At 38.2% G+C, this 12,332-nt stretch overlaps 1 protein-coding gene across 3 annotated transcripts in view; it reads left to right on the top strand.

The window, feature by feature from the left end:
* Positions 1-12,332, top strand: part of LOC137628757 (PR domain zinc finger protein 15-like) — a 97,201-nt gene that overhangs the window by 47,342 nt on the left and 37,527 nt on the right. For all 3 annotated transcript variants that reach the window (XM_068359947.1, XM_068359945.1, XM_068359946.1), the window contains exons 5-9: positions 3,359-4,031; positions 5,577-5,713; positions 6,984-7,119; positions 7,273-7,361; positions 7,508-7,657. In XM_068359947.1, the coding sequence (XP_068216048.1) occupies positions 3,359-4,031; positions 5,577-5,713; positions 6,984-7,119; positions 7,273-7,361; positions 7,508-7,657 (1,185 nt within the window). The remainder of the gene's footprint in view (positions 1-3,358; positions 4,032-5,576; positions 5,714-6,983; positions 7,120-7,272; positions 7,362-7,507; positions 7,658-12,332) is intronic.

Here is a 12,332-nt window from a genome sequence, read left to right as displayed (position 1 = left end):
TATCTAAGTTTTCAGAGGCAGGCAACCAATAATTTTTATCTGATTCAATGGTATTGATTAGTGCAGGTGACTAGGGAATGTTTGGACAAGGGGAATTTCTTGCATTAACTGTTTTATGTGAGGAAACTGTTTTGTTCATTAAGGATGATGGATCCATATTTAATACTGTTCTTGGACATCATGGACTGGATTTATCCTCTTGGGCATTATTGCAGATGTCTTCTGGACTTTAGGTATTGAGAAACCTCTGGTTATCAAATGTATTTATTAGAATTTGGTTGTAGTGTTGTAGTATCAGGAAGGGCTGTCCTTCAAAGATCTTTGGTCAAGACATTTTTTCGGTTGGCCTCAGCTTCAGCTAAGAAGAATAGCGAGTTACAGTCACTTGCCAAGAATGTGGGTTTTGGTGCTAGTAAAATTTTGTTTCTTTTTCCAATCTTTCGTGTTAAAAATGATTTCAAGGTGAAAAGTTTTCAGTACTTTTCCCACAGTCCTTCATTGGGGAGAAAGGTGCATTGTATGTCATAGGATAGGTTTCTTTGTCTGATTAGGGAAGTTAAGTTTTTAGACAAGGCTAAGAGCATTGGAGGAAAGGTTTCTAATTGTTTTTGTGGGGGATAGGATTCCAGGGCCTCCTCCCCACGAATACTATGTCCTTTTATAATAAGTGTCAAGTGACTGAAGCCAATTGGAATTGGATTCCGGTCAGATGAGGGTCTTTGAGGTTCTAGCTCTGGATATTAAGAGTGCACCTATTTCCTTTAATTTCTGCAGGCATTTTTCTTTGGAAAGGATTTTGGCAGCTGCTCAGGGCTGTGCCAAATCATTTTTTGTCAAGCACTATTTAAGGGAAGCTTGGTTTTCTTATAAGAGCTACTATGTGTTGGGTCCTGTGGTAGCTGCAGGTGATTTTTTTTTGGTAGTTCCTACAGATTGAAATGTCTTGAATTTCTTATTGGCTCAAACTCTCATGGCTTTTTATTATTTGGCAATTCTCATTCTAGATTTATACTGTACATGTGAGTTCTATTTAGCTTTCGGTGGGAATTGTTAAGCTTTTTGTAATTTGAGATTAGAATTGGCTGGTGAGTTGGTGTAAGTATATAGGTTTGATTAGTTTGTCACTCATTTATCCTCCTTCTTCAGAGTGTAGTAATCAACCCTATAAATCTCATGGGAGAATCTTAGAAATAAATTGAATTTTAACAACAAAATTTACCCTTTATGTACTCACCTGAAGTTCATTTCATCTCCCTACCTGGCCACTGATTAGGATGTCAGAAGGTTGTTGCATAAGTTTTTACTTCATATACTGGAATGTTGTACCATGCATCTATGCCTCCATATAGGAGCATCAGTATACTAGAAGGGGTGTTGAGGGTATTGAAGTGATGGAAAATTCAACTTTAACTTTGATGATCAACGTCGTAGGAAGTGGCATGAACCTTAGTTTAGTTGAGTATATAAATTATAAATTACTTATTTCAGTTTTTCTCTAAACTGTATGAACAAGCAGGTACTGTAATTACAAAAAAAGCCCCAACTTTTGTAGAGCAGGGATTTTTTATTTAGACATATGTGATTAATTGGTTATTTATTTGGTCTTCCACCATGGCTGTGTAATCTGCTACACAATCTACAGCACAGTAATTCACTAATCCTGTTGGTAAACATATTTCGACGTTCAGTGAGCTTAGTGTAAGAAAATGAAAGCAAGAACTTTTATTGTTTGGGTATCTACTTCAGCCACCATTCAGTAAAGAAGTCTTGGCTTGATAGAATTGGCTTGCTTCAACTCAGGTTTTGTAATTTTCTCCTCATAAGTATGAATGGAGTAGAGTCCTTCAGAATCATTATCATTAGTAACTGGGTAATTTTCATGTACCAACAAACAAGCTTACTATGAAATTACTAGCAGACAGGCCTAGGATTCTTTAGTATATAGATATTAGAATTATTTGGTGGTCTGCCAAAACATTTATAAGAGAAAGTCAGCATAAAAAGATTGTAAAACAACAACGTTTGTCAATGTCTGTGGCAACCTTGAGGAGGAGAGAAAGGAGACATCCGCTCTCTTCAAGCCAAAGAGAAAAGGTGACTAATTCACCACGCCGTGCGTATATATACAGGTGACTGGTACCCCTAGCCACCCCCTACCCAGTCTCTGGGTAGGGTTGCCACCTCGCAAAATAAGTCTAATTGGCTACCTTCCAGCTTTGCTGAAAGAATATCCATGATAAATAACTCCAGGTTTGTATTAGTTAGGGAAAAAATACAAATTATCCACGAACTTGTCATACTGATTTTAATTGCCACTTTTGTCTGTTACCCTCTTCGTTTCATGGTCAGGATAATTTCTTCTAAGAATATTTATCTTTGATGGTACGGTATTTTTTTCATCTAAAATGTTTAAATATTACACATGGTAAGGCTAAGTTTTTATATAAAGTATGTATTTTTTTATGATCTTGATTACAAACTTTCAAATATTAATTAAATTTCTCTACATTTGAAATAGTAACTAGAAAGCTTAAATGGTTTATGCTATCATTTGTTAGATTTTTGCTGAAAAACAAAAATAAATTTTACGCTACTGATATATTAAGCCACTAATTATTAGCCACTAATTATTGTAGAACTTGAGTTAACTCCAGACACCTATTTTCAATCTTCAGGATTACAGGGACTAAGAAAAATTTGGATTTATATGAAATCAGTTCAGTTGATTACTGATGTGCATGGAATGAATTAGTACTATATTTGGATCTGTATGAATCTATTTTTAAATTCAATGTTCAAGTGGTATCACATAGTTTGTATATTGTGTAAATATCTCTGAGCTTACTTGAGGACCAATTAAGCTTATACTGTACTGTAAATTTTAATGAGTTTTGATAAAAGAATTTTGTAGTATTTACTTGTCTCAAGGTGACGTTCTGTATTTTTAGCAAGAACCAATTTGAATAATAACATACTCATTTGTAAAAGCATTACTTTTTCAACTCAAATGCCTCTATTATGGTACTCTCAAATATTTTTTGTAATCAGAAGAATCCCCTAGCTTAAGGGTTTAAAGAAATATTTCAATTGCATTTTAACTATAAATATTGTCAATATCCCTCTCTGCTTTCAGTATATCATCAGTTTTGGACATTATAGCTTTTATAAAATACTATCAGTTTACCAGTGTTTTTAGTTAGTATCAGTCTTGAATAGTTGTTTTATGGGCTTTCTTTTATAATCACCCATTAAAAATTTTTTTAGTCTGATATTCATAACTTTTTTAAAGGTTGATGTACGAAAAGAAATTTTATCAAACTATAATGTATGTACTGTATATTGTATGTCTTTATTTCAGATAGAAGATTTCCTTTATTATTTCGCTGTTGAAGATATCGCTGAAAAGACAGAGCTTCGAGTGTGGTATGCGCCCTTTTACCATAGAAGGATCTTGGAAGAGTTGAAGATACTTGAGGGAGAAAAACCTTTAAAAATCATTCCTGTTGAAAAGCCTAATGGTGATAGTGGTGCTACAGCTGAGCCTGAATTTAAAGCTCCTCCTTCTCTGGCCCGGATATCTGTCGGAAAAGGGGAAATAACGTTTACGCATAACATATGTCATGAAGATAGCAATCGTGAGGTGCAGCCTACATCAACACCTGTAGCCAGTGGCCCAACTAGTAGCATGTGGGATGGATACATACAGGCAGCAGGTGTTTCGTGTCGTTACGTGAATAAAGATCAAGTCTTGGAGAGGCCAGATTATTACAGGAAGCCCTTGGAGAATATGCCAGGTGACATACCCTCTACTATTGAGGTTATGAGTGAAAGGGTTAACCCAAGAGTACCTGAAAAAACAATTACATTTACTATTAATGCCGTTGCCAAGGGTCAGTCATATAGCCATTGTCTTGGTGAACACACGTTGGCAGAAGAATTGTCTCTGGGCGAGTCGTCTGATGATGATACGATAAATGTATTCACGTCGGTATCAAGGAGGAAACCATATAAACTTAAGAAATTAAAGAAAAGTAAGTTAATTCAATATTCTTCATATACAGGAACATTAAATATTTATCCTTGGACATTCAGTTATCAATAATCTTTTCTAGGTTATTTTTCTTTTGTAGTGTATAGCATTTTATGCAGCTTTCCAAAAGTGGTTATGGAAATACTGTAGATTTATAGGATTTTTCTGTGTTGTTCATCTATTACACTAACTTATAATGGTTTGATTTTAATTAGATATAGTATACAGCTTGTCCTAAGATATCTTTGACCGTGCTTATATGTATGCTTCTTGGTCACTTACCTTCCAGCTTTATCCAGTAGTGAGATACAGTACTTTAATTTGCCAGGATTCCCTCATTCTTTCCACTTCAATCCAGGCTATTGATTCACTTTGACATGGTGCCTCGTAAGTCTTCATATGAGACTTGCACATATATTACCACAAAGAAAGAATGTAGTTACATTCGGTATGCTACCACTATTCAAGAGAGGATTTTTGTCTTGGATTATTTAAGGTATTATATCGTCACCCTCATAAACTAACTGCCTAAGTCATTTCCTCCACTTGTTGGGAAATAAAAAAACCTTCTCATTTCCTAATTCTTTATATCATTGTATTGAGCTTCAATTAACAAATTCTAATTCACAAATTCTTCCGCCAAGAATTTGTGAATTGAAACTCAAGACAATGATATAAAGAATTAGGAAATGAGAAGGTTTTTTTTTTTTTGAGTTCCCAACAAGTGGAGAAAATGACTTAGGCAATTAGTTTATGAGGGTGACTATATCTTAAAACTACAGAGGTATAAACCAGGATGAAGTCTTGATATTTTCAGCAGCCTTTTTACCTTCCTGGAGCAGTACCTAAACTGATTACTTAATCCTTGTAACTTGAATCATACTCGGCCAAGATTTTAGCATCTCAGTTTCTTTTCAAATGCTAGCTTGATGGGAAATTGTCTACAACCATTTCTTGTTTAAAAGATTTTATTTAGCTACTAAGTGGAAAGTGTCCCTCCTCTTGTCAAGTGGTTATTTATTACACACCAGTTATCCTTTTCCACATTCATAATTGGCATTTCTTGGAGTGGGAGCTGAATTTTCTTATAGAATGCCTACAGAGAGCTTCCATTAGACTATCCCTCATATTAGATTAAGGTCCCAGCAAACAAGCATGGTTTGTCTATGAAGGCAACAGTAATTCCCAAACTATTATCAAGTAAACATTATCACAGGGAATTGAAAACTATGACTATCAAGCAAATAACAAGTCTGAAGATTGTAAGTACAATCTACTTTTATGAAACTTTATCATACTTTTCAGTATCTAAACTGCCCATATGATATTTAGACAAAATGCTGTACAACACCACTCATAGATAATGGTTCTATTGCTAGATCTGACACATTTATATTATATTTCGATTTACTCATAGTTTCTGTTGTTCTTAGGGGAGAATGCTTAGTTATAAGCTTTTTGAGATTTTTATTCATCCTTGTAGGGCTGTGTAATATTTTATCCATTGCTTGTGAAGAATTTAATTTACTTTTGATTTATTTTCCAGAGGTTATTACTGCAAAGTCCGATGTAGTAAAACAGCTCGCACCTCGAGCGTTGGGTGTCAGTTTGCCTCGACCTTGGTCTTGTAGATATTGTGGAGAAAATTTTTCAAAACCGTTGATATTTGCAAATCATGTAAAGGTATGTATTTTGGCTCTGTTGAATGTGACTATTTTTAAGGATTATTAAAGTGAACTGTGGTTTAACAAATTATATTTGCGGATTTTCTTTATTTTCAAAGTGGTGTTTGAGTTTCTTCTCATAGAGGTTTTAGGAAAGATTAAGTCTTTGAAGTAATATGCTTTGCACATAATAACCAATAGACGAATTCAGATATGTTGCAGAGGTTCCACAAAATATATGTTTACACTATAGTCCATTTCTTTTATCGAGGCAGATTTGCACTGACTCGCAGCGGTGCCCTTTTAGCTCGGAAAAGTTTCCTGATCGCTGATTGGTTAGAATTATCTCGTCCAACCAATCAGCGCTCAGGAAACTTTTCCGAGCTAAAAGAGCACCGCTGCGAGTCGGTGTAAATCTGGATCGCTAAAAGAAATTGACTATAGTTCTCAGGGACATGTAATATTAAGTACTGTGATTGACTTAGAGCAAGTTACAAATGACATTAATAACATAGTAGGCAAACACTTTGAAAATGTAAACTATAGTAGATAGTATAGACGAACACTTAACATTAAATGGGCCTTAGGTAAACCCTCTTAAGATTTTCAACAACAGAAGAAATATACTGTAGCTTAACACTACAAACTTTGTCTGAAAGCCAGAATTTGCCTTCCTTGTGAAATAGGATGAAAAGCCAGTTAGTTAAGAGGATCAGAGGCTGCTCATGAATGGCAGAGACAGTTGACAGTGATATTACCCTAGCAAGCAGAACAATGCCCTAGAGGCTGACCATATATACATATGATCAGTGCCCAAGACCCCTAGTTTGTTAAAAGGCATTAAATGACCTCAGCAGCTTTAATGCTTTGACTTTTAATAAAATGTCTTTTACCCAACCATTATTATTATTATTATTATTATTATTATTAATAATGCATGGTTGTAATACCTGTACAGTGCAATGAACATTGAAGATTTAAGTAGTACAGTATTGTATGTTCATAAGCATCTTTGAGACGTCCAATCCCTGAGGGAGCAAGTTTTTCTAAAACTGCAAATATATTTATTCAAGAATTCAAATATTTTGCTATAAATTGTTCATTACACATTAGGTTTCAAGGCTTTAACATTTTTTATTGTTTCAGCATAAGAAGATTATGCAGTACTGTATGCTAGAACAAGTATATGATATAAAAAAAAAGTAGTTTGCATGAGTTCAGAGTATTTTGTCGATAGATTTAAACTAGCTTTCTAGTTCTGACCTGGTACTGTATCATCTTTTCCAAAGGCACATCTACGTTGGATAATTTACCGAAGGCATAAGAGTGACGGAGAAGGGAAGTCTCTCCAAGATTCTACGTCCTTGAAAGATCTTAAGAATATAACTCGCAAAGACTCTGAGGCATTGTCATGTTTTTCATCAGGTTTTTATCTTTTTGATTTTGCAGATGTATGGAATATATTTCACTGAATGTGATGTGATTAGTTTTTGAAATTTGAAGCCCTGAAGTTATGAAATGTCATTAAAACAGTTGGGTTGCTTTTTGAAAATATTTTCTTCCTTTGTTCCGTTACAGAAAACAAAAATAAAGATGGAATATCTGTAAAACATGAGATCTTGAGCGATGATGAGTTAATGGACATCGAAAACAATAGAAACAGTCAGGTATTTTTATTTGTCTATCTGTATTGTGAAGTACGATACATCACATTTATTTTTCATTTTATAAAAGATTTTTATTACTAAACGTGACATTATTGTAATTGTTTTGCATATCCAACCAAAACCTCAGGTTTTATTGCAAATTTCAGACTCCAAAGAAGATGGCAGTTCTCTCGACGAACATTGTGGATGGACCCCACAACTGTCAAATCTGTCCAACACGGTTCCACAAAGCTGAATACTTATTGAGGCATCTTCGTAAACACACGGGAGACTTTACATGCGAGAAATGTCTTAAGGTTTGTTTTAATATTATAGTTTTAGATATGCAACTCCTGTATTCTCAACTATTTTATTACATACATACATACATATACCAAGGCACTTCCCCCAATTTTGGGGGGTAGCCGACATCAACAAATGAAACAAAACAAAAGGGGGACCTCTACTCTCTACTATTTTATTACTACAGTATATTAAAAATCCTTGGTGTCATTAACTCCATAGTGAGGACTGTGCTAAATTTTTTTCCAGAAATATCAAACTGAACTACCTTATCCAGTATGTTGAATTCAATTTGATAAGTCCATGCAGGTACATTTCTAGACTATTTTAGGGTTAGATGGAAGGATTATTTGTTATTTAAAAGGTGAAAATAGGAGCATGGGAAAATTGAAGATTTGGACAGAAGATATAAACATGCTCAAGGAAACTCATAAAGAGCATAAGTCAGAAGCAATGCAGTTTGAAGTTAAGATGGTGAAAAGGCCTCATTAAATTTACATTGCCATTCAGGGAACAGCTGGAAAAGCCTTGTTAATTTACATTGCCATTCAAGGAACAGCTGGAAAAGCCTTGTTAAATTTGCATTGCCATTCAAGGATCAGCTGGAAAAGTCTTGTTAAATGTACATTGTCATTCAAGGCTCACACAAAAGAGAAAGGAAGACAAAGTACAGCAGTTGCCAAAAGGGTTACTAGGAAAGGACTCGCTGTTTAGAATGTAGCCTCATATCATATAGGGATACTAAGATGACAAATTACTGTATTTAGGTGGATTAGAATATAAAGCTTAGTTAAGGCAAGTGTAGATTACTATCCATTTTGTCCTAACTATTGACCTTTTTTCAATATTAAACTTAGCCGGTGATCATATAGCTGCAACTCTGTTGCTCGACAGAAAAACCTACGGTCAAAATACGCCAGCGATCGCTATGCAGGTGGGGGTGTACATCAACAGCGCCATCTGTCGAGCAGGTACTTAGTACTCCAAGCAAACAAAGAACCAATTTTCTCTCTGTCGGGCTACCGGCAAGACCTACTAATACGCTGTTACTAACTGGATTTGTTTTCACAACTATTTGGTGAAGTACACTATTCTAGTTTTGAGCTTTCGCTATGCAGGGGTTTTATCTTCATCTCAAAACTTGAACTCGTTTTGGATAGATTTAATTATGGTGACAAAGAGAGTATGGACTCTCTTTCACTTTTAAATGGCCGACCCTTCCCTTAGACGGAAGTGTGTTTAGGTTTTTAGTAATTTTGCTTAACACGTTATAGATCTATATATTTTATATCTCTCCGCCTTTATTAGGCCTCTTCGATTAACTTTCCATTTATTATAAACATATAAAAATAAATTTTTATGTTTTGTTATATGCGACCTTTCCTGATAGTAGGCGGTCCTAACTTGGAACCGAAGTTAATCAACGTTGAGCCCGTTTTATCGTATTTAGCCTTTAAAGAATTTAAAACTTTTTAAATTTAATGTTTTATGAAAGAATTTCTTTGATAGTCTTCGTACTGTTTTCAAAGATGAACTAACGTTTAGTTTTTTAGACTACGCAGTTGTTGACGTTCAGGACGTTCAACATGCGCTCTATCGTTACGATAGAGAGAGAGTGTATCACGATTTCACTTTGCAGTAAGAGTAAATCGATTCTGACGTTTCGTTCATTCTTTCTTAGCTTAAATGGTTTAAATTCTAAATTAAAGGAACTTTTTATTTGGAAAACCTTTCAGTTTTTTCCTTTAGCCAAGTAACATGTTTTTTTGACGATATATAATTGGGCTCTTCTCTCAGGTGCGAAATCAAGAGAGAAAGAGAGAGAGAGATAGAGACGGAGGGAGAGAGAGGAGAAAAAACGTTCCGTTCAAGCGGGTAACGTTGTTCTCGTGTTACTCTCCTCCCTAGTCGCTGTTCGGGGAAGAAGGTAAAACGTTTCTAGGGTTTTATTCTTGTCCCCAGGCTATGTGCGGTGAGAGATTGTAAACGTAGTTTATTTGAACTAGTGTTTAGTCTCTTTCCCAGCCACTGAATTCTTTATCTTTATATATGTTTTCTGTTTTTGCTAGTATTAATGAGCTGCATTATACGACTGTTTTCGCAATTACTACCTTTTAATGAAGGGTAGAATTGCGTGTTTCAGGTAGAAATCAGTAAAAGTTTCGATTTCAGTGAAATAAGTGCAAAACAGAAAATCAAAGTGATAAAGTGATATGCGCAAAGTGTTACAGTGTTGCGTCCGAGGGTTCGTCTGTTCGTGCCTGTCGTTCACCTAGTCCGGGACCTCTTGCAAGCTCCCAAGCCCAGGGGAGAAGTAATGTCGAACGACTTATGGGTTCGTCAGGCCTTGATCAACGAACAGACGTTTCCCTCCGTGGTTTCGGGCGTATCTACCCAAGATCGCCCCACCCACACAAAGACGAGAGAGCCCATTTACTTCTCGTCTGCGGAAGAGGTTTCTCGTAAGAAACCATGGACCAAGGTCTCGCAGCTTATTAAGCGCAAGTCGGTCCCTTCCGCGCAAGTCCAACGGCCCAGTTGTAGCCACTGGGTCAGTTCGGACTCGCTGCAGTCTTCCGACGACTGCTCACCTCCTAGAGAGGCAAAGCGGTACCGCAACAGGCAGTAACACCGTCTGTTGCCGCACCTGCTACTGTAGACCCTAAGTGGTCTTTGCTGCAGACCAGGCAGACACAGTTAACATCTTTAATGCAGGACTTTCGTGCGGAGAAGGTTGACGCTGCACCCGTTAGCCTACAACCAACCACGGTTGTGCGTTCAGTTGACGCTGAGGCTACCTTCTCCCGCACTCCAGCTGTGAGAGTCCCGCCACCCATGCGCAGTGTACCCTGCCAGCCGCATGTTGACGTTCAGCGACGCACGGAACCCTCCGTTGACGTTCGCGAGTTACAACAACAACCTAAGTTGTTTTGTTTTGACGCGGTGCGTCAACCTCCGCATTCTAGAGTTGTGTTGACTGCTCAGTATAGACAGTCAAAGCAGTCTCTAGTGAACACTGTATGTCCTCACGCACCTGTTGTGGTTGACAGTTCAGTTGTTGACAGTTCACAGACTGTCAAGCAGTTACATGAAGTTGCCTTCTGGTCTGCTACTAATGCACCAGTGCTGTATGTCCTCACGCACCTGTTGTGGTTGACAGTTCAGTTGTTGACAGTTCACAGACTGTCAAGAAGTTACATGACGTTGCCTTCTGGTCTGCTACTAATGCACCAGTGAGAGACTCACTGAGATAACCTAGCTTTTATCGGACAAGGTTCCTGTAGATGAGAAAGTGCTGTTCTCCCTCCTACTGATATTCCTTTGAGGACTCTGTCATTTGGAGAGGAGCCTTAAGCTGCTTAGCCTCCTATGGACTTTAATTAAATCATGATGATTTTTTAAGGATCTTCGTCCGGATCTTGTAACTGCTGCTCCTCGTTCGCCTAAACGTCAGAACTTACACTAGGCCTAGCTACTTCGAAGCCGTTGTTGTTAAGCTAGTGCTCTCTCGCTCTCCTAGAGAGCGTTACGTTGGCTAGGCGACTGGTTTTTGCACCAGGAGGAGTTTTAGGGATACAGCCTTTGATTTCCCTTCTTTTAAACTGGCTTATAGAGCGAGAGTCTGATAGGACACGAGAGAAGTTCTCGGCTTGGGAGTTCATGCCTCTGCCCAGATAGACTTCTCAATTCTGGTAGACTCGCCCTGGCGTCTAGCCAGGAGACGCTCCAAGTTGTTTACAGGTCAACTTCTCAACTTTTGTCGAGCCTTTGAAGTTTTGCTGTACTATTATGTCACACATAACAAGGCTTCCAGGGATGGTAAATGGTTCCGCCTCAGTCGCTAACCCCGTCTGTTGCCACACCTGCTCCCGTAGACCCTTAATGGGCTTTGCTGCAAGACATGCAGTCCAAGCTTGTGTCCTTGATAGAGGACTTAAATGCGGAGAAGAACCTTCTGGCCAACAACCTTCCAACCGGTTGGTTGTGCGCCCTGTTGACGCTGAGGTATCCTACTCGCGTCTGCCAGTGGAGGTGGTTCCTCCACCGATGCGACCCAGTGTGGGTTGCCAGTCGCACGTTGACGTTAAGCGACGCTCGGAGGTGGTTGTTGACGTTCAGTGTGTCACTAGGAAGACGTTCAACAACCAGCAGAGGTGACTTGTTGTGACGCAGTGCGTCAACCTCAGCAACCCGGTAGGGTGTTGACTGCACAACCCAGACAGTCTAGACAGTTTCGGGTTGACGCTGTACTTCCTCGGGCACCCATGGTTGTTGACAGTTCACAGACTGTGCAGCAGTGCCATGATATTGCGTCCGGCTCCGTCACGCATCCACCAGTGCGACCGGATTCAGCGAGTCAGACGTTGCCCACTCCGTTGCCGTTTCCTCATCAGTTTCGGATGAGGAACCCTCTGATGAGGACGTTGCTGAACAAGACGATCAACCCCCAGCCCTGCTATCCATCCAGAAGATGCTGAAGAAGGAACGCTGCCCAGTCAGGCTGTGGATGAGTCTGGTAGGGACACTGTCATCCGTGGATCAATTTGTGTCACTAGGAAGACTACACCTCCGTCCTCTTCTATACCATCTAGCTTTTCACTGGAAAAAGGACAAGACGCTAGAAGCGGTCTCGATCCCGGTTTCCGGAAAGATAAAGTCTTGTCTGACTTGGTGAAAGGACTATATCAA

The sequence above is a fragment of the Palaemon carinicauda genome, chromosome 36, assembly GCF_036898095.1.
Source record: "Palaemon carinicauda isolate YSFRI2023 chromosome 36, ASM3689809v2, whole genome shotgun sequence".
Lineage (NCBI taxonomy): Eukaryota > Metazoa > Arthropoda > Malacostraca > Decapoda > Palaemonidae > Palaemon > Palaemon carinicauda.
The sequence above is the reverse complement of the archived record's forward strand: the minus strand, read 5'-3'. Positions and strand labels throughout refer to the sequence as shown.